Source organism: Poecilia latipinna, unplaced genomic scaffold (assembly GCF_001443285.1).
Source record: "Poecilia latipinna isolate Pla-1442-1.1 unplaced genomic scaffold, P_latipinna-1.0 Scaffold1678, whole genome shotgun sequence".
Taxonomy (NCBI): Eukaryota; Metazoa; Chordata; class Actinopteri; order Cyprinodontiformes; family Poeciliidae; genus Poecilia; species Poecilia latipinna.
In genome coordinates, this window is record NW_015114294.1 from 94,845 (window position 1) to 120,683 (window position 25,839).

Below are 25,839 nucleotides of genomic sequence, written 5' to 3' on the forward strand. Positions count from 1 at the left end.
CTTGTCAATTAAAGCCTCAACACTGTGGGATCTTCCAGAGCAACAACACAGAACAGAAACGGTCAGTGGAGAACGACAAGAGAGCAATATTGACCTTCTAGTTGTTGAGCTACTCAGGAGAGCTTTGTGTCTGTTTGTGCAGCGGACATGTCTCATTGCACGTTTCAGTGAAAAACGATAATTAACCATATGCAAGGGAGTGTAATACAGATTAAAGTGAGCAGAACTTTATTCTTTAGATTTAAACCCAGAGCAGACTGATGAGTGAAACAGGGACAATCAGAGAACATGGGGTTTTACCAGGGATCATACAAGTTTTCATTTCCACAGTCAACAAATATTTGTTTCAACAATTCCTCGAGTTCAGTTTCTTTGGGTCCCGAATCTTCAGTTATCAACTAAAACTGATTGCAGCTACTGGGATAAAACTGTCCACAGGACAGCAGTGACAGTTAATCCACTTTATGCTTGAATATTTTGCTCTTCTCAGTGTTACCGGGTTATTCTCTTTTATTATTTAGTGTGAAAGAACAAAGTAAACGTTTTGAAGTAGTAAGGGTTGTGCGGTTGGTTAGAGTAGTTAGAGAATTAAACTCAGAGAAGAAGAAAAACAAACTTTTGGGAGATAATGATGTGCTCCCTTAAAATTCCTCAAATGCATAAAGATAACAGATAAAAAGAAATCAAAAATACTTACAAAATAAAATGAACTAATTCACAGCAGAAAAGTGATGACAGGGAATCAGTAAGGACCCGTCAGAGTGAGCAGGGGACAAACTGAATGACATTTTACTCAAATGCTCCTTAAATGTCTGGGTTGGTCATCAGTTACAGAGGAAACCCCGTCAGGCTGTTATGTACAGTGTCCGAAGGGTCTGGACTCCAGTTCTGAACTCAAACAGTCTCAGTCTGTTGAACTGACAGAAAGTCCTCAACCCCTTCAGTAGTGATGCAACATATGAAGACCGACAGCCCTAAAGGTAAAAGTCTGTGACTGACAGGCTGGACGCCCAAATCCTCACAAACAGAAAGGCAACTCAGAACTTTGTTTTGATTTATGGGAAGCCATCAGACGAGGAATATGGCAAATTCTGTGTTTAAAAAAAAAAAAAAGATACGTTTTCCTTCCGTCAAGTGAATGGGTCATGAATGCAGCACCATGTGAATGCATCCAGCCAAGGAAAGGAGAGAAACAGTTTCAAATGGACTAAGCCAAACTCAGCTGTCTAACGTCTCCTTTTAGTCTAAAACGTTTACTTAAGATGAATCGTAAAGCTAATTTCAAACCAGCTTGAAGTGCTGAACTGGTCTGGAATAAATATTAGCAGAGTTAAATAAGGTTAAAGTGCTTCCTGTTACAAAAATAAGATAAATTCCCTTCATTTCATTTCACGCTTGGTCTTCCCAGAGTGACCCATACAGCAGACACTGCAGGATATGATGTCATCGGCCTGCTCAGATTTGGTCCAGCTGTGAAGTCACACGATGGGAAGAGCAACGTCGATGACATCACAACGTTCTTCCAAGCCGATCCCGATCCAGATGACCAGCAGCAGAGATGGAGTCGCCGGTCAGATCAGCTCCCATTCATCCTCAACATCCTCTCCTCCGAGCACGGCGCCTGCAGGCGGGGCGGCGCTGGGCAAGTGTGGGAGGAGCTTGGTCAGTCGTCGGCACAGTCCTCCAATGGGAGTCACCGCCCACAGCTCTTCCTCTGGAGTCACTGAGCAGAGAGGAGACATTGGCTGCTTCAGCGCTCAAATTTCTTTATCATCCAGAGGAATGATAAATGTCGGCTTCTGATCAAAGATCGGCTGTTTTATGACTCACATTCCAACCCGACTGGAGGCGCCCCGGTCCAATCCAACATCACACCAGTTTAAAACACACCACATCATTTGTACAGCTAATTTTTCATAATCAGCGCCTGTCTTTTGTTGGATTGATGTGTTCATCAAATCTGTGCTTTTTGCTTGTAATCCAAGCTTTTCTAACACCTTACCAGAGATGAACTTGTTCTTTCTAAACCTGTTTTAGCACCTCTAAAAAATACAGGGGCTAATATTACAATTTTCTGAGACAGCCTACTCTCAAACCAAATATAATATATACATAATCTTACCTTATAACATATAACCTGTCTGAATAATAATAGGTAAAATATGAATGTATTAGAAGGGTGTCCCTGTGCTTGGTGTTATTTCTACCTGTCCATGTTTTAATGGGCCACTTTGATTTGTTAAAAGCGAGTTAGCGGTGTGTTCCTGTTTAAGGAAACCAAAGTTAATAAAAGACTGGAGTTATCAGAAAACGCCACTCTACACTAAAAAAATAAGACAGAGTGGATGTAGAGTTTGTAGCAACAGGTGAACAGCATAGTATTTATTCAAAAGTTTCCCATTATCTGTTTATGCATCATCGGTTTTTAAAGACTGCAGCTCTAGTTGATAATTATCAGATTAAACACACAATTCACTTTTTCTTTTGTTTGGGCAAATGGTTAGAACACTCAAAGGAATGGGAGTGAAGATGGGCTGTGATGCAAACCTATCAAGGTGTGTCATGATGATGTAGATTCAACTGTAACCGGTGTGAACCGTCTTACCAGTAAACCAGTTAGTGTTTCCAGGAATCTTCTTCCAGTAATCTCCAGCAGGGTTCCGATCAGAAATGCCATAACGCCGAGCCAGTTCTCCGTTTACACACCGAACCCAAACAGTCTGACAGCTGACAACCATCTGACTGACAGCCAGCCCTGCACGCGCACACACACACACACACACACACACACACACGCACACACACACACACACACAAACACCGTAAACCAGTGGAACACACAGAATGGACAGGTAATGCACATCGATGAAGCAGTCAGAGAAAGAAGTACCTGGTACCAGCTCCCAGTCTGTCCCAACAGGCATCTCATCACTTAGTCCAGTTCTGACAAACACACTTCCCCTGTTGTCCAGAGCCCAGAGGAGACGATCGTTAGGACTCGTCTGGATGCTGACCAGCTGGACTCCTATTGGCTGTAAAGATGTGACAGGTCATAGTTGCATTATGGATGTCTGTAGAATGACTCCATGGAGCTGCGTTTCCATTAACCATAAAATTGCCCAAACTGAAGTTAAGAAAATAAATTTGCTTCATGGAAACAAAGCAGTTAAAAAAAACATAAATAAATCAGGGTTTTGTGCTAGGATGAGACACATTTTCAGCCATATCCAAATATAAGTAGTTCACAAAACCACAGTGGAAACACATTTTTGCATCACACGAGTCACATGACGAACATTTGGATGATAGGACTGGTGAAAACCACAAAGAACACGACAGGAAGTAGTAGGAGGACAATGGTTTGGTTTTGTAGGCGGGGCTTCTTGCTCCGACGCCTGAATAAGATGAGGATGTCTCTTCTGATTGGCTAAAAGATGATGAGCTCGGACTTATGAATATATCTCATGTAACTGTGGGTTCCATGATTTTTAATGACTTATTGTGTGAATAAGCTTATTCACGCATGATTTTACTTTCCTATTTAAATAGAAACACAGCACTAGTGAAAGTTTGTTTTTTCAGCATCAGCAAAATATAAACAAAGATTTGCACACATTTGGAACGGAAACGCAGCTGGTGTCCATCCCATCCCCTACAGAGCAAATACCTGTAGGTATTTATCAACCAATGAAAAATATTAAAGAACACCTAAGACACAGACCACTGCTCCACTGGACCATCAACATTTTTCACAAGAAGCTGATTTGGGACCTCTGTCAGATGGACAAACAGCATATTGAAGCCGTTACCTGTGAAGGCGGTTCGATGTAGATCCAAGCCGGCATCATCATGCTCGCATTCAAAGGCTGAGTTCCAACTCTGAAGTAGACGAGTCCTCGACTGTCCACTGACCAAACATTCTGGCTGCCACAGCTCACACTGACCAGACGAACACTTCCTGAAGGAAAAACGGGAACACTTCGTTATGGAGCCTGCACTAGGATTTTCAAACAGATGTATGCAAAACCTAGAGCTGCTGTAGGTGACTTTTATATAAGTTTTAAAACATTTTTTTTTTTTACTTATATGTGAAAACTGTCACCATGTTATGAAAGCATCACATTTAAAAAATGAGCTGTGAAAAGAATTAAGCTAATTAAGCAACTTTATGTTGCTCTAAATCATAAAGATCCCATGAAGACGTATTTTGGTTTGTGGTTGTAATGTGGGACCACTGGGTTGGGATCTCGATCCGGGGCCCTTCTGCATGTTAACTAACTGGTCTCTCCAAATTGTCCTATGGTGTGTGCGTGTGTGTTTGTGAGCGGTTGCTTGCCCTGCGATGGATTGGTGACCTGTCCAGGGTGTGCCCTGCCTCTCACCCAATGGCTGCTGGAAATAGGCTCCAGCCCCCCAGCAACATGTAAGGATAGGCGGAATAGATAACAATGTGGCCAAATGTAAAAAAAATAAATAAATAAAATCCATCTTTAGAAATACTTTTTTGCAAAGCACTATTTATGACATACTTTGCTAATTGAAAATAACCATATTTTTTTTTTAAAAATCCAAAAATACAATTTATTGTATTTATTTACAGTGTTTTAGCATGGCTGATATGTATATTACTGCCTGCAGCTCTGGGCAGCTCAGGGTCAACAAACAGCCTGTGGCTCAGGTGACAGAGTGACTGTTGTGTAATCTGAACATTAGAAGTTGGTCAGCAGGTCTTTCATGAGCTAAAGTGTCATATTGGAACTTGCTGTATCTGCTGCCAGAAGTGAATGATAGCCTAAAAGTGCTACATGTGTGGAAAACAGCAAGCAGTGTATAAATATGATGAAACTGTAATCATAAGATGTAGATCCTGGGTGTCCAGTTCCAGTCCTCCAGGCAGGGCTGATGTCCTGCCAGCTTTAGATGCGTCTCTGCTCATTCAGATGGTCCAACAACCTGCTCAGTATGTCAAAGTTCTGCAGACGTTCTGCTAATGAACCATCACTCTGAACCAGGAGGAAAAAAAATGCAGACTACAGTTTTCTCAGATGTGATAGTCCAGTAGACTCAATTAGGGACCAAAATTGCAACATTTATTACATTTTCAGCTGCTGTGGTTCTCTTTCACACTGCACTGCGTCAAACTAACCAAAACCTTTGAAAAACCTGTTCACCTCCTCGCCTGTACACCAAAATCCACTGAAGGAAACAACATGAAAATCTCTGAACGCAATTTCCTTCTTCATGAAATAAAAACAAAAATGGAGTAGAGAAAATTTTAGCAGTTGGAGGATTTCTCTTTTGTCTTTGGCAGAAGACCACAACCCATTTCTCCTGCTAGTCCCAAACTAGTGCATTTGTTTTGGTTATATTTACCCAGAATGCCCTATGCATTAGTCCGCTTCCAGCTTTTTGGAGCAGTCGCCAGTCGGCGAGGTTTGTAGACAGACCAGAGTTCGTTTTTTGGTCTTTTACCAAAGATCAATAAGAAATCCTACAACCAATAAAATCTGATATCACTCCATTTTTATTTACTTTTCGTGAAGAATGAAGTGATTTTCTGTGATTTCTGTATCGTTTCTGTCAGTGGTTCTTGGTGCAGCGCCCTCACAGGCGAGGAGGTGAACAGGTTCTTCAAAGGTTTTGGTTAATTTGACACAGGGGGGAGTGAAAGAGAAACCAAAGCAGCTGAAAATGTAACAAATGTTGCAACTTTGGTCACAAATGGAACCGATTCTAGTAGACTATCAAGTTTGTGTCTCAGGCTGGGTGTCCACAACATACAGCAGGTGAAGACAGGTCAGGCAATCATGTGATCTTTGATAATGAGAAGAGCAGAGGCACTATAAACAGATCTGACCTTTCCGCCATGCTATACTATCTCTATCACACATGCACACATTCCCGCTGAGCTCTGACAGAAACCTGTTACACAACCCCAGACTGTCAGTGTGACGAACACACACAGCTGAGTCTGGATGTTCCAGCTTCAATGTGTTTCTGCACCATCTGAAACAATGCGTGATGTGATCGGTGGTGCAACAGCTGTCTCCCAAATCATTCCATGATCAGAGATTTATTTTCGTTATCCGACATGTGCCAAAAACATTGAGCCTCAAATTACACCAAACATCCTCTGCACAGAGTGGTTGTACAAAATAAAACACGGCGCATAAAGACAAAGTGAACAGTGTCATCTATTCGGGGTTTAGAGGAGCAGTGGGAACATTCTGGAGAAGTGAGAAGTGTTTGTCTGAATTGGCTAAAATTTTAGGCAGAACAGAAGAAATCCTTTTTGAAGCTATAATCTATATTTGTTGTTTCATGTCTCAGTTTGTGGTATCTAAGAACTGATATGGAGTGAAAGATTAAAGCTGGCCCTCAGCTGTTATGCCTCTTAGCCACCAGGAGGGGGCAGTCGCACAGCTGGGACCACAGGAAGTGCAGGTCTCCATTGAAATCAATGACACTGCTGTGTCTTGCAAAATCTTCAGATTTTTCCCACTTTATTTCATTAGAACATTATATTTTATTAGGATTTCATATAATAGTCCAATACAAAGCACTGCATCATTCTGTAAGGGGGGAGGACTTAAAAATGACTGTGATGAAGTTATAATCTGACCTAGAAATTAATAAACCAACAATAGCAGCTCAGCATAAGTTTTTAAAAACACGGAGTTTCTGTGGAACGCACCAAGCTGGCTGAGGTCCAGGAGGGTCCAATGCAAACCGATGGGACAGGAAGGAGACAGGGTTCGAATGCTCACTTGGCCGTGAATGTCCAAACCCCACAAAGCATCACGACAGGCGGATAAGTGGGTCAGCTCCACCTGAGCTCACAGAGAGGAAAAGAGTGTAGACCAGACACAGCTATTAGCTGCATGACCTTTTGAAAAGGGTAACTTCAACTTTTTGAGAAATGTCTACTTTAAGAAGTTTGTCATTTTTGAAGAACCACTGTTTTATTTATTTAGCTTTTCAAATTTTAAGATATCATAACATCAACTTCCTAAAATAATGGTAAGTCATTTTTTGCCAAAAGTGATTTATTTACCTAAATTATCTTTTGGCAAGAACAAGGTGGTGATTTTTTTTTTCTTTTTTGCTATAAATACTTTTAATATAAAACAAAAATCATGCAAAAAAAAAAAAAAAAAAAAAAAGGAGTCAATACATTATATTTTATGGGATGGTGAGATTAGTTAAAAAGATGGTGCAACAATGCAGATTATTATATCAAGCAGACTGTAAAGTAACATAAATATTAGAAGTGATATTTTTTTGCATATAGCATGAGAATAAAAAGTGTGGGTTCATCTCTCAACATCATATTTTTACCACATTTGTTTAAAAAAATCATAGGTAAATATTATATAATTTGAATAAATTAAAATGTCCGTCATTAATGAACATCACGGTTCCAAAACAAAACATTTTGTTTGCAAAATCATCTTCCTAAAAGCTTTTTACCAAAAAATTACTTTGACAAAAAAACTACTTAGACCTTTATTTTAGGAAGATGACAATATTTAGTTACCAACAAAATAATGGAAAATAAAATGTGTGATGCTGTTGAAGTCGCTGTAGAAAGACTCCAACATGATGACAAGAAAAACAGACCTAAAAAAAATATAACGGACACTTTCAGTATTTCATTCTGTTATGGACATTTAAAACAATTATTCCATGGAAGTGTTTCAAACCTGATAAAATCTATATTCAGAAACATCTGTTCTTTATGAACGTCACTGAGAGCCATTTTGAAAGGTCCGAAGGTTTAGACGCAGAGACGAGCTGGGTGGTCTTACCTCTGGTGGGAGCTGGACGGAGGAAGGACGAAGCTCTCCATCCCGGTCCCACACACAGAACAGATCCTTCCTGCTCTGAGCCAACCACAGGAACGTTCCTATACACAGTCAACACAGACAGCTGACATCTGCACAGCTGAGTGCCAGAGGTCCAGATGTGTGTTCCGTCCAGGCGGCTTACCTTCTTTATGAGGCACAGATGAAGAAGTGATGAAGGTCCACCTGGTGGCTGACACAGTTCCTCTTGGGACCACGTTCTGCCAAAATGTTCCTGAAAGAACCCAAATGGAAGTGATAAGCAGGAGGAAACTGAAAGCTGCTGAGCTGCTGTGCAGAACCTCACTGACCCACGAGGTTTCCACGCGCCAGGTGCAGCTGGTTCCGTCCTGACGCCACCCACACTCCAGTGGCGTTAGCACTGACCAGGCTGGGCTGACACTGGGAGTACTGCGACAGGAAGGCCACCACCCGCTCCACCGGACCCCTGGTTACTGTGGCAACGCTCTGCGTAGCTTGCAGCAGGGTCTGGAAAAAACTGCCTTGATCGAAGACCACGTAGTCTGAAATACTGATCTGGTGGAGAAGAGAAGCGGAGTGGTGAAAGAGCAGAACCCAGAACCCAACAGAAGCCAAAATGGATCCGCTCCCCTCTAAACATGAGTACCTGCCACCAGTGGTCATCGTTGCCCTGGGGTCTGGACGGGCAGACGCCGGTTCGGAACCAGAGGCTGCCGCTGGCATCAAGCGCCCAGGCGGTTCCGCCTCCTCCTAGAGCTATGCAGATGAGCTCCAGGCCCTGAGCCTCACTGCAGCAGAAACAGACAAATGAGAACTAATGACATGTTCACTTTTACTTGTGTGTCTAGTTGCTCGGTTACCGGGCAAAAAAAAAAACATGTAGCTGATCTACATGCATATATAGAATCCAAGCAAAAGAACAAATTATCCTCAGCCAGCAACACAGTCAGCTCCGACTGGTCAGGGTTTCCAAACTCCAGCAAACAAAGATTTAAGACATCCATATTTAAGATCATTTGTACTAATAATAACTAAATGGCAACCCTGGTTTTTGCTTAGTGATGCACAATATATCAGAATTAATATCTGGAGGCGGAGCAGGTTGGTCATGTGATCTTTGTTTAGTCATGTGACAGTGATCGTGATGCAGCGAACGTTTCAGGGAGTTTCACTGCAGCAGAGAAGCAGTGCAGGTGGTGTGGTCGCTTTTTCACTGAGTTACAGGGCCGGTATTATGCATTTTCCAGATACTAATTGTAAAATGAAATTTTACTTTCTAATTTAATGCCTTGAAATTGGGCCTCTGTCTCTTTAAAATCTGCTCTTTCTGAAACTCCGCCTTCAGAATGTCATCACAACATGGCTCCTCTATTAACCTTTAACAACATTTTTACCAGCGCTGCACTGAGAAGTAGCTCCTAGAATGAACCCAGCAGATGTGCAGTTCTACCAGGTGTTTGCTAATTGCTGCTGGCTAGTCTGAAGGAGCTGAATGTGGAAGTGCTGCTCTGTGAGGCAGAAGCTCAGAAGCCTGGAAACTGCAGCTCTTAGGTGGACCTGCGTCCTCAGAGGTGCAGCTAGGTCCAATCAGGCTTTTTCAGTTGCCAAGTGAGATTAAAAGATTTCTCCAAACATGCATGAAAGAATCAAAGCAAGACTACAGGTATGTTTTTGATGAGGGAATAACCTTATAATATGATGTGAAACTCAAAAAAGGTTGACTTTACATGATACTGTCCCTTTAAATGATCAATATCTGTCAATTGTTTCATCTCTTTAGTCTTTCCTTTCCATTTCAAATCAAACGGCCACTATACTGATGTTTCATTTGGAACTTGACCTAAATACAACTAGCTGAGTTGTGCTGTACTGTGGTTGTGTTGAAGGTGTGTTAGAGTCGGCTCGGTACCTGACAGTGTCGTACTTCCAGCCGTCTCCTTCGCTGCAGTAGCTGCTCAGTCCTTCTCTGTAGAACAAAGCCTTGTGTTCACTTAGAGCCCAGACCACGCCCCCTCTCACACACACCTGGCTGAACACACACGGAGACTCCACCTTGACTGAGCGGGCGCAGGGACGCTCCACGCTCAGACCTGAAACACAAACAGCCTTAAATGTAGCAGCAGTAACCCATAGCAACGCTGCACCTGTGAGATCAGCTCCGCCTTCTTTCTGTCCTGAATCAAAGCCAACAGTCACTGCAGATGTTTCTATCCACATGTTAAAGTTTGGATTACTTCTAAGTTTTGGAAATGGAATGTATGAAGATTGTGTGGAAAGTAATCTTTTCAGATTAAAAGCATCTCATAAACATATTTTGGTCACACGCTATACAAACAGGTGTGTCAGAGGAAATGGTCCTGATTAAATGTAGAAGTTGATGGATGACTGAACCATAAACATGACTCAGCATAAATGAGGAGTTTTCTGTCTGCCTCTGGAATCCCCTTTATATCCAAAACAAAATGTTGCAATTATGATAAATAATCACGTTGCTGATATAACGGCAACTTTAGTCATTTTGTTTCAGTCTCACGGTTTGTTTTTTGGAAAATCTCCATAAATATAAATCACTTAAACATAACTAACAAACTAACAAAGCCTGAAGTCTGGTTTCGTAACCATTTGTCCTTCAAGTTACTTTTATTCACCAGTTCAAACTCAAAGCAAACTTTTTCTTCTAAGTACATTATGTATTGTGTACAATTAACAACTCTATCTTTTTCACATTTTGGAAGCCTTTTTTTCTATTTTTTATTGTCTCACTGAGATGCAATATTTCATTTACAAGGGAGGTCTGTTTAGATAAAACAAAGGTATTTTTAAAAATTCATTAAAATATATAAGCCAATAATATATGAGCTACAAACAAGAGCATGTTTCATAAGAAGGATTTTCTTTTTGTCTTAAACGCATTTGAATCAAAGATAGATTCAGATCAGGTGATGGTGAGGAGGCCTCCCCACCTCAAAGACTAGGAGCTCATCACCAAAAAAAAACTGAAACATGAAAAAAGATTTTACTCACCGACTATTCAGAAGAGAATAAATCATTTTAAATATGCCATTTTTTTTATTAAAATATAAATAAAAACATATTATTTTCATATGATTCCTACAGAAACAAACTTCTTAGTTGAAAGAAAATACAAAGAAAAAAAAAGCTAAACCTGAAGTTATGATTGGTGTTTTAGTGACAGTAAAGCTTGACTAAATGCGACAGTTGGGAGTCACCTGTCTGCAGGTAGAGGTCTCCGTTGGTCCTGATGATCCAAGCAGAGTCGTCACTCAGCGCCACGAAGGCTGCTTGCTCTGCAGCTTTATACCAGTGACGTTTTCCTTTAACCGACACTTTGGCACAAGCAAATGCCGTCATGGTTTTCTGCTCCACCTTCCACAGCAGGTTGCCTGAGGGGTTAACAGCGGTTAGCATCTGGGATGAGTCACGGCACTGATCCAAAGTAAGACATCAGCCCACCTGAAGGGGACAGCGCCACCTGGTGGACGTTGTCTTCGAAGCGCTGCCATCTGAGTCCAGTTTCAGGAAGGGTGCTGCAGAACAGCCCTCCTTTGAAATCCAAACACCACACATGCCTGGAAACGCAGGTTGTCAGAGTGAGCCATGTGAGCGCCAGCAGCAGGTCAGCAGGGAGGCTGACCGGACTCACCTGTCAGTCACCTGCAGGCTCAGGATCCCACATCCTGGTCCAGAGTAGCCCATCCAGCTTTCTGCCAGCTGCAAAGGAGAAACATTATATATTTATATTGAATTACATTCATTGACTTGCAGTGGGTACAGTCAGCACCATGGGGTTTAGTATCTCACATACAGTGTAGTGACAGATTATTACCCAGTTTACAGATTTCTTCTGATTTTGCTTTATTGTCAACCTTCAAGATTGAACCTGCAGTAGCTGTGATTAACACGATTCTTTGGAGTAGTTTCAAAGCTTGATTACTGCAAGTCTCTTTTTTATTGTTAGTTCAAAATTCAATCATTTGAAAACTGTTTTTTTTATGTATCGTCTTAGGTTATCTTTGTCTGATATTACAATCTGATCACTTCTTTGATCACTTCAGTGTGACAAAAAACAGCTAAACCACTAAATGAGTGAATACTTTTCATTTCTCACCAAGTAAGGCCTGGTCTTGTCCTGCTCTGCGTCTCTCTCTGCTGTCCTCTCCGTCTCTGCAGATGGAGCGCTGTGGCTGTTTCCTCCTCCAGCAGCAGCAGCAGCAGGAGGAGCAGAGTGGCAGTAGATGTCTCCCTCTTCATCACTGGACATGCTGGGCTTCCTGTCCTGACTGCTCTCATCACAAGGAAACACCTGGTCTGCCAGCTGAGGAGAGAGGAGTGGGTGGTCCTCCTGCTCACACAGAGAGAGAGCCGTCTGAACAATCTGCATGCTGCTCATTAATAAGTGACTTATTGTCGCAATGAGCAAGAATTCAATTAATCACATGATAAATTAATACAAGCTCAATCATTTCTATTTGCATGATTTATTATTTTTCTCTTTTTTCTCTTTGTACCAAACTAGATGATAAAAGTCTTCAGTCTGGTGCTTTGGTCTCAATTAACTCTTTTTTGAAGGACAATGTCGTTTACAGAGACTTTATAATTCATTTTATTTGTTGTTTTCTTGATTTATTTTGTATATTTAAAATATCTTCCAGTTCCAGTGTTATATGTTCATTAGACTTTAAGGTTCATTGCTCTTTGAGGATGTGTTCTTGCAATTATTATGCTAGTCTCGTTATATTACTCGAAAATGGTCTAAAAACAAAACAACAAAAACAACATTATCGTTTATCGCAATAACTTCTGGGACAATTTATTGTCCAGGAAAATGTGTGACAGTGACAGGTCTAGTTACCAATACCACATGACCAACTTCCTCCCTCTGCTAAAACACAAACAGCAACAGGACGTAAATAAACGTCGGTTTTTATTAGCATCCCTGTTTTACTTACTGGATCGATACAGATATGTCAAAAAAGGGCTAACATTGGCCGATACTGATGCATTCTGATATATTGTTCAACAGTAGTAAACATGAGCGTTCGTATGAGATGATATTTACATAACTGGCAGAAATGTTAAAAAACCAGTGAAAACCTACCGTCTCATCTCTGGATGCTGGTTCCAGCCCTCCATCATCCTCAGCCTTCATGTAAGAGAAGGTGGACTCCAGCAGCTGGTCAACATCTGGGGTGGGGGGTATACAGTCTGCCTCTGAACCGTCATTCTGAGCCTTTTCTGGGTTCTGATCACTCTTCAGTCCCAACAGGAGCAGCGACCCTGCACTGGGAATGGAACTGAAAAGGAGAACGAGACTGTCGGATCGGCAGTAATGGGATCTACTAAAGGCTGCCAATCACCAGATACAAACCCAGACTGGTTGAGGGAAGACTCCACTTCCTCCCTGACTTCCAAACAGTTATCTGAACCTGTGTGTTGTGTCTCCTGAGGCTTCTGGTCATGGTTCTGCTGTAGAGTGCCCTGGCTCTCAGCATCAAGGCCAAGGAGGAAGGCGTGGTCACTGGATGGAGTTCCACTTTCTCCGTCACTACAGTTGCTGTCCTGGACTATAAACACTGAATCTGAGCAGCTGCTCTCTACAAGACGGTTTCCAGAGCAACGGTCTAAGGAAAGGTCTAAAGACAGATGGAGACAGATCACAATGAGTCATACCAACCTGTCAGGACATACTCTTAGCTCACTCAGTTAAACAAGCAATAACATGGCAAGCTTGAACATTAGTAAGAATGGTAATCTGCAGAAGAACAACAGTAAGAGTGGTGAACAGTAGTACTAGTAGGAACCTGCTGTAGGTGACGACATCTTAGGCTTCTGTTAGCATTATGCAGCCTGCTTTCAGGATAAACTTGCTTAAAAATAGCATGTTTTAAATACAATTAGCATGCTATTACTAAGTAGCATGCTAAATGTTAGCATATTTTTTCAAAATAGAATGCTGACATGCTAAATAGAATGTTAGCATTTTATTTAGCAGTGCTAACAATCTATGCTAAATAGAATGAATACTACTAGTCAGCATGTTAAAGCTATATAGCATCAACATGCTAAACAGAATGCTACAATTATTAATGTAATATCACCTATATTAAGTGATAGTAAACCTCCAGTATGTAGCTTTTATAAGGATATGTTTTTTTTTCATATTTGACAGTGTAATATGTGAAAACATCAATCTGCTCCACTTCCTCCCTGAGCTGCTAATGCCGTCTGAAGAAAGGCACAGCGCCCAACCAAAAATAACCAATTAGAGCCAAGAGGAGGAGCTTTGCCAATCAACCATGTGTGTGCACTGCTAAATGTGCTAATGGTGGAGAAACAACTTATTGTTACATGAAAACCATTCATCCACTGTAATCTAGACTTAGCATACACAACAGGATCTGCTATCCAGAAGGAGCTGCAGCGTAGCAGAGAGCAATGGAGGGAGGGGTAAGCAGCGCTACAGGAGATTGTTAGTGACTGCTCTAAGACCCTCCCCCTGACTCTGATTGGTTGTTTCTAGTTAGCACTGGGAGAAGCTCCATTTTTTCACATATTATCTGTCTCATACTATACTGCCAGGACACAGTGACAGTTTTAACAAATATGTTACAAAATATTTTTTATAAAAGTTACATACTTGAGTCACAACTTTAATGCAACTGAATCACTTACATTTCTCAGTAATGTTAAACTTGCCTATTAATATCCAAATATGGAAAAACACATGGTGTCTATAGTGTAGCTAACCGTCACTGACCATAGGGCAGCATTGACATCTGTCCTAATTCACTTACCTTGATGTCTTTTCTTCTTCTTCTTCACTCTGATGGGTTTGACCACCAGCTCCTGCTGCATCCTCTCCTGGTCAATAGGGGCACTGTAGCGCCTGGAGCTCAGTTCAAGCGGAGTGCTTACCGGAGTGGCTGGGCTCAGGCTGTCCCACGTGGTGGCAGAGCTGCTGCGGAAGCGAGAGCTGCTGAACAAAGTGGACGGCTGGCTGGACTCCATCACCTGAGAAGACAGACAAAATGGCCCTCATATACAAAAAGTATATTCTTGTACTGCTGCCTATATTTTATTGGGCTTTTATGTGACACATGAACACACAGTAGTAGTGGACGTTTGTGAAGGAGAAGGAAAAGGATAGTTTCAGCCGCCCTGAGTCAGAAACTAGTGACTAGATCCAAAAGAGTTATTATCCAGCTTCCAATTGAAGGTTTAATGTGATTCATTTTCACACTATTCTCTCATTACTTTCATGATAAGCTTTTATCATGAAATGTCTGGACCTTCAGACAGACTTTGGAGAGATATATAATATAAAAAATATATTTTATTTGATGGGACCAAGGGAGGAAAGCTCATCTCATTATTGGGGGGGCAATAAACAGGCAAATTCCTTAAGAGCAGTTTTTGGAGGGGTCAGCATTGTTACAGTGAAATGTAACATAAAATCTGGTTTAAAAAGTTTTTAGTGTGTTTAAGCTGCAAGACCAAAAATGACTGGTAAGTGGCAATGCACATCAAACATAACACTACATAGCACAATGCACAACATGATAATACTGTCTTTTTCAGTAAACAAACTGCTGAGATCCATAGAAGCCAAACTAAGATTCAAATGTTTAGATATGAGTTTGGTTCAATGTCACTGATCTTTATAACAACTTAAGACTCTAAATGAAAACAAGTTTTAATGAGTAACTCCACCTGGTAAAATTCCTCATAAGTACTGATTTATTGAAGTGACTCTCAATGCAAGCTATGTGTTATTTAAATTATTGTTTGCTAAAACTGTTTTGGTTTTTCCATGTTCTGAGAACCTATAAGTAGGTAGAAATAATGAATATCGGGGAAGTATAGCTTAAACTTAATGTTCAAAGTGTTTTTATGGAAAATATTCCATATATTCAGATTTTTTATTCTTTTTTTGTGGTTTTAAAAGCTCTATGTTGAAGATGGTAAGACATAAGGGCATACCGTTCTGTTTTTCTGTCTGCTCTATGATAACGTTACCTTTAGCGGGCTGTCCTGCTCCACCGCCTCTTCAACTTCTTCCACTCCTTCCTCTTCCTCCTCTTCATCTGTTCCTTCCTCAGAGAGCTTCTCGCTCCCTCCGGCCTCCTCTTTGCCCCCATCTTCCGTGATGATGGCCATTGTTCTGATTGGCTGGACTATTTCCACTGACCCAGTTGGCTGGAGAATTGTGGGTGTGGTCAGTGGTGAAGACAGGTAACCTGGCAGCACTGGTAATAAAGGGAAACAGAGAAGTTGTAGTTGTTGGTTTGTGCTGCCACCAGTAGAGGCTATCTGTGGCAGAGTTAGCAGTGCTCACGGTTTGAGGAGATTCCCTCTGGATTGCTGGACAGGCGGACAATCTCTCTGTCTCCTTTCAGGACGAAGATTTCATTTTCACAAGATGAAACAGACACAATGTCTCCGCTGCTTTCCAGACAACCGATTATAACCTTAAAGAGCCAAACAAAAGCACAATTTGTGTTTAAATACAACGTTTTCTGTTTCAAAGATGAATTGTCTCTTCACTTCTTTAAGATACAATAATAGTCACAATAAAATACTTTGATTTAATTCCAGTTTGAGGCACTTTTTCTAGTAGATCTCAGTGCTGCTATGACATGCTGATGAACAAAGAGGAAATGATTCTGCAACTGGGTGATCCTCTGCTGAACTGGTTGAAATCTTATCTGGCAGACCAGGACTAGTTTGTTTTATATGACAGATATGAATAAATGCAAACAGGGTCCCATATGGGGTTCCTCCAAGCTTCTCTCTGGGCCCATTTTAATTTAGTAACTATGCTCTCCGTAGCTGCAAGTGTGTCTTACCATACTTATAATGATGACATACAGCTTTATGCATCTGTGTCATCACATGATCCTATTCAATTAGGATCATGTGATGACACATGATCACTGTGGGAGTTTGTCCATTACATAAATGAGGTAATAAGCTAGAATCTTCTCCAGCTCATCCTGACTCATACGTTGACTTCAAGACTTTTCTATCTGAGCCTACTGGCTGTCAGAATTAAAGGATTTCTGTCAAAGGAAGAAACAGAAAAACTGGAGCATGCTTTCTTCCTCAGGACATCAGTATGCTGCATTGTGTCTTTGGGGTGTTTGTAGAAATACTTAAAGAAGTTAACAGTTCATCAAGAATACAGTTCCCTGAGTTTTGACCAATAACAAAAAATGAAAAATAACCCAAAAAACCTCAACCTGACATGATAATGAGATGATGAGAATTCTGGGAGAAAGCCAGAGGTTTGCAGCTCACATTTTAAACAGGGAACTCAAATGTCACACTGAGGTAAGGAGGGAAGCCTTCAGGTTCCAAAATTGCAAATGCGGCAGTAATTCCCGACAAATCTGTCTGGGGGTTTGTTAAAAGTTTGAAGGTAAAACATCACCATGGTAACTAGAAAAGAAAGCTTTTGGACAGTCAATTGTATCGAGCTGCTTTCTTCTCTGTAGTACTTCCAATCCTTCATTGATCTATCTTCAACTTTTCCATTGCCAGCAACTGTGAAACTACAAATTTCCTTCAGAAATTGTAACACTTCTTCTACTCATCCATGTTTCTGTTAGTGGTGTCCTGATACTGGCATTGGGCCGATACCAGCGTCAAGTACTCATCCTTGTAAAAGCAACTCGATCCTCTGAACAGATACCACTGTTGTATTTGATTTTCCCCCTAAGAGTGGCTGTAACTCAATGGGTAGATTTATTTAACTTTTATTATGTTTTATTTATTTTAAATGTCTACAACATTTGTCATGCTGTACTTTTGATTGGCTTATACAGTCCAAAGACTGTAGGCCTGCAAGAAAGAAGAGTCAGCCTGTTCTGAATAAAGTAAATGTGTTTTAAAACTTATTGTGTGAAACATAACTACTAACTTATTAACTACTTGGCATCAGCAAATACTTAAAGTAAAGTACTAGATCTGGAATAAACTGATATCCAGTCACCCTGATTTCCATTTCACTGATTTAAGCAATATGGCTACTAAAGTCAACATTTTTGTTTGTTTGTGATCTTTCAATGGTGACAAAATGAACAATCATCTTTTTGACCATGAATGCAAAGAAATACTTTAACAAACGCAGATCTGGCATCATTACTTGGGACGCACTGATCCAGTTTTGTCACTTCCGATATCGATACCGATATCTGAGCATTAGTACTGAGTGATACCAATCCGATACAGAAAATCAGCTGAATTAATTTAAAATGTTTCTGTTTTTAAACATAGACATAAAGGCACTGAATTACTTGTCTGACCAAGCCTCACAAGCTTGGTCAGACAAGGAAAAGCAGCTTTATATTGTTCAGGCAGTGAAATTAGGAATAGAACAGCAAATGGAAAATGAATAATAAAGAAACTGAAACTGACAAAAAACAATAGTTTCACTATTTTGGTAAAATATGTAAAAATAAACTGAAACAAACTTTCTTTCAAATGGTTCAGAAAGAGCAATTAGGAATTCAAAATATAATATAAAATAAATAAGAGCACAAAGCAAAGAATTAGACTGACTAGATCTGCCTTTATGGATCAGGCACATTGTCACTGATAAACGATCTAGAATGTTTGTCAATATTGAGACTGATACCGATGTTATGGATCGATGCATCTCTACTATCTACTGGGTTCTTACGTACTCTGAGCTCTGATCGCAGTCAATTGAATTACATAGAAACTAAAGAATATGCAGTAGATGAACACACTACCTCGTTGAGACAGTCAAACACGTAGATGCTGTATTCATTCCAGCTGAGAATCCAGCCCTCTCTGAAGAAACAGCTGAGCAGCCCGAGCTGCCGGTCTGCTGGACGGTACGCTCCAACTGGACCGGGGCGTGGAAACAGCTCAAACTGAGGGATCTGGAACGGAGCGGTGGACAGGAAGGGAGACAGGAACAGGAATTTTGTAGACTACTTGTCACATTTACAACCACAAACCGCAGTGCATTTCAGACTGTTTGTGACAGACCAATATAAATTGGTCATAATGATGGTTTTAGACATTTTTACAAACAAAAATATGTGGTGTGAATTAATATCCAGCCTCTATGAGTCAATTCTCTGTTGAACCAACTTTCCCTGCAAGTGTATCAAATGTATTTCCTTAGAGGAAGGTTCTGTGTATACCTGTTTGTCAAAAAAGGACTTGAGTAGTCGAGTCTCCTCCACCTCTCCTCTAACGTTAGACCTCCACAGCCTGAGTCCGGGTCGGGCAGCGTACACCTGCAGGTCGCTCTGCTTACAAAGAGCCGGCAGAAAGCAAGCGCCAAACCTGCCGGTTCTGAGACAGCAGAAAAACACACCGTCACCGCCGCTACCTGAACTGGTTGTTTAATGGATGATAGGTAGGGGTGCACCAATAAATTGACCTGCCAAAGAAAAAAAAAAAAGAAAGAAATGTCTCAGAATTTCCTTAATTTTGGGAGATCGGCAATCGGTTGAAACTGATGTTATCTACCTCTGTAAAGAGCTGAAAACCTGCCACTGTCCTCTTTTGCCCTGCAGTGAGACAGACAGACCAACAGAAACACCCACCAGGTTGTGCGGCTAACAATAGTCACCCCACTGTTGCAAACTTAGCAACTTGTCAGACAAAAGAAAAATTCAGTATCGGCCAAAATCGAAATTGGCAGGTCAGACTTTATAAACGTTATTCTCTCATCAAACATACACCTGGAGTATTGCTTTGATTCTTTCATGAATGTTCCAGGAATCCTTCAATCTCCCATGGCAACCATTCATCCTTGCTCTCATAAAGTTCCACCTCTTTACCCAAAGTTCCTCCTTGGAGCTTCAGCCTGCAGCTGAGACTCCGCCCCACAGATCAGCCCTCCCCACTCAGCTCCTCCAGACTAGCGGTAGCAGCTATTAGCAAACATCTGGTGGATATGCACCTCTGCTGAGTTCATCATTAGGAACTAGTTGGTTGGTTGTAAATGGCATAATGGTGGAGAATTGTTGTGATGTCACGCTCATGGTAGAGTGTCAGGAAGAAGAGGAGCTTCTTAAAGAGATAGAGGATCAATTTCAAGGTGTTAAGTTGTAAAGTTAATTTATTTTAAGTTATGTTTGATATGTATAGCATTTTTTTTATAACAACTGAAAGTAACAGTTACTTTATTATGCTATAAAGAGGCATTATGTAGCTGTAAAATACATAATACTGCCCCTTTAAAGATCTGTAATTGACCAGAAAACAGCAATCAGTGCACCTCTAGAGGGAGCTCTATGTAAAGAACGAGTGAGAGTGGCGTACCTCTTTCGGGGTTTGGTGCCCAGCTGCAACACTTCCTGCTTCTGCGTACAGTAAAGCACGGACCTCTGCTGCGTCGAGACCAGCAGCACCTGGTGTCTGTATTCCATCTGAACCACACCTGACGGCTCCTCTAGCAGCAGTACTGGCTTACACACCCCCTGCACACACTCACAGTTAGACAGCGTGTCTCACAGGAGGGGCAAACAGTCCCGCGTCACCCTGCGTCCTACCTGGTCCAGGTCCAGAGCAGAGAACACGACCCGACCTTTATCGTCTCCGGAGAACAGCTTCATTCCGTTGGCGCTCCAGGTCAAGGAGGTGATGGAGCCTTTATGGAGGCTGACAACATCGAAACGCCTGAGCTGCGACCAGAAGAGATCAGTGAGCTGCGGTCGCATGACGACAGGCAGACTGCAGAGAGGACAGATGTGCACGAGCCAACCTGTTTGTTGCGCCCAGGGAGCGGGGACACCAGCTGGAAGACCACGACCCGACCAGAAGCTGTTCCAGCAGCCACCAGGTCATCAAAACAGCTGAGCAGTTTCACTGCGGTGATCGCGTCACATTTTCCCTGTCGGACGCAGGCACACCATGAGAACTGCAGCGCCTCGCAAGAATACTCAGACCGGCTGACCCGTTTCAGGTTTTATCGAGTTATACAACAACCGACTTCAACAGATTTTATTTGGGATTTGATGAGATAGATCAACACAAAGAAGAGCTTGCTCTTTAAGAGAGAGGAAAGTAATGCTTGGCATGAATATCCTTTTACAAATAAAAATCTGAAAATTGTGGTGAGCCCCATTTATTCTGCTGTGCCTGAATAAAATCTATTATGACCAGCTGCCTTCAGTAAACAGAGTCCAGCTGTGTGTGAAGTGATCTCAGTAAACCTGCAGCAGCCAGGGCCCGATTTATACGGATGTGGCCCCTGGGCTGGAGTCTGATTTGGTGCCCTAGTCACAAAGGAGAAATTATTTTATTAAAGCAAACTATAGTAAATTACTAGGTAGTTTAATTTATCCGTGGCAGGCTTAATACATCCCCAAACAATAATATGTTGTTCCCTAAGAAATCAATTATAACTTAATAACTTTGCAAAACAGGGATATTGTTTATATTCATAAAAGTCCCTAGACATGAATAAAACTCACCTAATTTGGGTTTATAAAATGTATATAAAGAACAATGTTTATAAAACATGCATTCATGAAAGAAAAGAAAAACAGAAAAGAAAAATCTACGGGGCCCCCCCAAAAATCTGCTATGCCATGTATTAGAATGGCCCAATCAAAGTCCAGAACTGAAATCTGTGGCAAGACTTCAGATTTCAGTTATTATGTCTGCTATTATGCAGGGCAATTATGTCTGCAAAATAGCCCGTTCTGTCTGCTACTTTGCAGACAGAAATGTCAATCTCTAGATTTAAAAAGCAGGTGGAGAAATTCCCCAGAATATTTGAAGTTTAAAACAGGAAAACTAAAAGTATTTTCTCCGGGCACTAAATACGATTACATGGTACAGTTAAAATAAAAGTGTATTTTTAAAATACACTTTTATTTAAGAAAAAAAATTGAAAACATATTTTTGAGCTATATAAAATTCCAATGAAATAAAATGAGGTTAGTGGTTGCAACGTTACAAAATGTGGAAAATTTCAGTGGCTGTGAAAACTCCTGCAGAGGAATGTGGGGGAGATTTGATCATAAAAGCTTCCAAATACAGTTTGTGACTTTTTGAAGATGAATGACTGTGGACTGATGGAAGACAACATAGAGGGCGCTCTCACCTCCATGCTGTACTTGTTCATATGTGCAACGCGACGACAGTACAGGTACAGCATGCCGATGCTGCTGCCCACCGCCAGGAAGTCTGAGCTGCTGTCCAGAGCTGTCAGGTAGACCAGCACAGACCTGAAGCCCCGCTGCACCTACACACACACACACACACACACACACACACACAGGAGCATTCATAAAAAAACAACAAAAAAACACACCGATTACACCCAACCAGTCACCTTTGTAACTGATGAAATTGAATTTGTTGATTTCCAGAATAATGACAGAGTGATGTTTTCGGGAACTGTTTAAACTTTTATCAGTTTACATACTAAGGAAAAATTATTTTACCTTTGAATAAAATAATAAAACAGTACCTTTGAATTTGGACTTCAAAACTTTGCACTTCACAAAGTATTAAAGCTGAGCACCGTCGTATCATCACGCAACTTTTAAATGTATTTTAAAGAGGATGCCGTCTGAAACCTGCTAAAAATTGTATTTTACCCTTTGCTCTTGTCTCTGTAATGTTTTTACTGTTTCATGATTTCAAAAGTGTTGCTAATGTTTGCTGTTTACTGTAAAATGTGCTGCTGGATCTCATGTGTTCTTCTCCCCCTCCCAGGTTGTTATTGCAAATAAAAAATTGTTCTTATCTCACCTGGTGAAATAAAGTTTTTTTTTGTGGTTGTTTTTTTTTTTTAAATCAATCAAATTTGGGAAAGTCCAGATTATAAAGTATTTTTGAATTTGAATTTGAACCTGAGTTCAGTTGTGAACACATTTTAAGGCTTCATGTAAAAAACTGTAGAGGAATTGAGCAGATGTTCAGCCACGACACTGATGCCCTGCTTTAGCAACTGTGAGTTTTGGGTCGGTACCTTGGCAGGGATGGCATTCAGCAGGTAGTACAGCGGACAGAACTCCCTCAGGATGGAAGCTGAGGCTGGCTGCGTTGTCATGGTTCTCCCTGGGGATGACTCAGCAGCTCCTGGTAATCATTTCAGACCTAAACACAAAAACCTGGATGTTATTGATGCAGTATACAGTACTTACACACCAAAACATAAAGTGTGCTTAAGAAGTTTTTTTCTTCAATAAAATTTATTACTGGTCAAATCAGGCTCTGAGGAACATGGGACCACGTTAGCAGTTGAGATTTTACAAAGCATAAAATAAAAACCAATAACCAAACTCTGAATTGTCTCATTCATCCAAGAAGTCCTCATAGTGTTTCACAGATGGATTCAATTCATTTTCCCTTAAAGGGGCAGCATTATGTAAAATTAACTTTTTTGAGCTTTACATCATGTTATATATTATTCCCTCATAAAAAGCAAACCTAGAATGTCACCTTGAATCTTTTACGCATGTTTGAGAAATCCTCAAGTCTTACATGGCAACCATTCAGCTGTGCAAAATGGGTGTTGTTAAAGGGTTAGTGGAGGAACCATGTTGTGATGACTTCCTGAAGGCAGGGTGTCAGAAAGAGCAGGAGTTTCTTAAAGAGACAGAGGCCCAATTTCAAGGCGTTAAATTACAACGTCAAATTTCTTTTAAATTACATATGATATACATTTCTTTAACTGAAGGTAGCATTGTTACTTGATTGTGTTATAATATGGCACTATGTGCCTCGAAAACAAATAATACTGCTGCTTAAGAAAACTCAACACAATGCCCTATAATCATAAAATAAAATTAACTGACATGTAAATCACAGCCTTTATTTAACAATTAATCCACCTTTGGCAGCAATTACAGACTCAAGTCTTGTTGAATGTGATGCCCAGCCATCTTTGGACAGTTCCATGCAGGCCTCTCTGCAGAATCTGTCAGTTCTCTCAGTTTGGGAAACGTTGGTGGCCAAACTGTCGCCTGATCTCTCCACGGATGTTCAGTCTCTGCCTGGACCGCTCCAGGACAGCCACATGGTGTCCTGAAGGGTCGTTCAGAGAGACACTGAGGCAGGTCAGATCTGTTTGTTGGGTGTGTTCCATGCAGTGACACTTCTTACTGATCCACTAAATTATTTTATGCCTTGATTCAAATTTTAAGATAAAAATCTAAAGGTCCTGGAACTAACCAATGAAACTAAAAAGATATTTTGAGTTAAGTCTGCAAACCAGGTTCTGTATGCACCAACCCTCTGTGTCCTTCAGGGGTTTTGCCACAGGAAGTGTGGCTGGTCCAGTACTTAATGTGTTTGTCTGCATCATCTCTCTCTCTACACCTCTTAACTCCCAGTACACTAAGGCAGATCCAGCTCTCCTCGAGGTTTCTGTCCATTAAGGGCAGCCATCGCTCTCTATTGCCCTCTCTCCATCTCCGCCACCTCATGCCTACTGCGTCCAGCTCACTGCATCAATTCTTATTGATGTATCAAATCTCTTTTATCGCTACTAAATACTCACTTTAAGAGGATAAATATCTCTGCACATATTTTACATTTCATATTTGCATTTAATTATTATTATTTTTGGAAATCAAATTTTTCTTAGAAATTAAAGGGTTGAGGTGATGTTTGTTTGCCAATAAAAATCTAAATCATGATTAATTTGTAAAAGCAATAAAAAGGGTAAAACATTTAAGGAGGTGAATACTTTTGGTAACACTTCATTTGAAGGGGGTTGAATAAAACTGTCATGACACTTTCATAAACATGACATAACACCTGTCATGAACATGAATAAGCCTTCATGAATATTTATGACTGTTGTCATAAAGCGTCATTCGGTAAATTATGACACTTTTAATACAAAGTTGACATTATTCAAAATGTCTTTGTTATGACAACTTGACATTAACCAAGAAATCATTACTGTTTAAACTTTACCTTTGATAACATCAAGCTACCTAATTTTTAAAGTGCAATCAGTAATACTTTTATAACAAATTTATATCAGTATTTATAATTGCTTGGACAGTGGAGGGTTCCTCACCAAAAGAAAATTCAACATGGCTGCCCCATTAAAGGTAGCGATAACAACAGTTAGAATATTGTATTTTATATTGTATATTGTATTTGTTGTATTTTAAAAGCTCATTAAATCAGTCACTCTTCAGCCTCGGTTGGCTGAAATGGTATGAGCCCAGGAATAAACAGCTATTAGCTTGTTGTGATAAATAAATCCCAAAACTTTCCAGACTTTCAGCTGAACCAAAGATCCGGTCGTCAAGGTATATCGAGACCCGAGTTCCGTTTTCCAAGGTAAACGGAATGCAGCATAACACAGGGGGCGTTAACGACCAGCCTGGTGAAAATAAAACCCAGAAATTTGCATGCTTAATTAAATATGGACCACAATCACTCCGGCACACCCCGAACCAAACAATCCTATCTGTCTAATATACAGCATACTGTATATTAGACGTATTCCAGACCAGATATTGAAGTGTTTACATGTGTGATGGGGTGAACTGTTGGACTGTCCTTGCGGCGCCCTGGTAGGGTAATATGAGCTCTAAGCGCTGTAGGACAATATGACTATTCACAATGAATAAAAAAAGAAAGTGACGCAATAACAAATATAAAAAACACCAAACATGGTGCTGTTTATAAAGCTGCTAGCGACGGCTAGCTAGCATCATCTGAAGCAGCAACTCCAGTAAACAGAGCAGAATAATGACAGCAGGAGGAGAAAGAGCATGATACCTACTGGGACCTCAGCCTGGCGAAGGATGGACCCAGATGTTGATCCTTGTAATCCTGCTTCGACTTTATTTCAAAGTGAGGACAGGTGCCATCGCCCAGCATTTACAGGAGCTATCTGAACGAGACCGTCAAACTACGCCTCCTACAGGCCACACGCGAAAACATCCGCGTCTCTGATCTGTTTTATTTTTGTAGATTCCATCTTTCAAATTGTCAAACAGCTTATCTAAGAAATGGGTCTGCTCTTTCTTAT

At 40.8% G+C, this 25,839-nt stretch overlaps 1 protein-coding gene and 1 long non-coding RNA gene across 3 annotated transcripts; one reads left to right on the plus strand and one right to left on the minus strand.

The window, feature by feature from the left end:
* Positions 1-200: 200 nt before the first annotated feature.
* On the minus strand, positions 201-25,839 carry tecpr2 (tectonin beta-propeller repeat containing 2). Of its 2 annotated transcripts, none has more exons than XM_015060020.1 (27): positions 25,591-25,839; positions 22,813-22,940; positions 21,940-22,080; positions 20,593-20,721; positions 20,381-20,512; positions 20,151-20,308; positions 19,022-19,175; positions 18,602-18,754; positions 16,183-16,315; positions 15,868-16,093; positions 14,642-14,862; positions 13,216-13,480; positions 12,946-13,141; positions 11,956-12,189; positions 11,491-11,558; positions 11,301-11,416; positions 11,057-11,230; positions 9,736-9,916; positions 8,473-8,614; positions 8,156-8,381; positions 7,990-8,079; positions 7,809-7,906; positions 6,695-6,830; positions 3,810-3,958; positions 2,891-3,032; positions 2,606-2,755; positions 201-1,723 (listed from the first exon to the last, which is right to left on the minus strand). In XM_015060020.1, the coding sequence occupies exons 2-27, from the start codon at positions 22,891-22,893 to the stop codon at positions 1,572-1,574; spliced, it is 4,047 nt and encodes a 1,348-aa protein (XP_014915506.1). In that variant the 5' UTR covers positions 22,894-22,940; positions 25,591-25,839; the 3' UTR covers positions 201-1,571. The 2 variants fall into 2 exon arrangements, with proteins under 2 accessions (XP_014915506.1, XP_014915505.1); XM_015060019.1 differs by having other exon boundaries at positions 14,642-14,858; positions 15,864-16,093.
* LOC106964476 (uncharacterized) lies at positions 3,155-9,728 on the plus strand. The gene is made up of 3 exons (XR_001428434.1): positions 3,155-3,165; positions 5,793-5,796; positions 9,471-9,728. It is a non-coding gene; the product is annotated as an uncharacterized LOC106964476 (long non-coding RNA).

Excerpts from the sequence above, each read along its gene's own strand:
- tecpr2 (XM_015060020.1), bottom strand. The coding sequence starts at position 22,893 with ATGACAACGCAGCCAGCCTCAGCTTCCATCCTGAGGGAGTTCTGTCCG. Across the intron at positions 20,309-20,380 it reads CTGCTCTGGACCTGGACCAG|GGGGTGTGTAAGCCAGTACT; the intron begins GTAGGACGCAGG and ends GAGTGTGTGCAG. Across the intron at positions 6,831-7,808 it reads CCGTCCAGCTCCCACCAGAG|GTGGAGCTGACCCACTTATC; the intron begins GTAAGACCACCC and ends CTGTGAGCTCAG.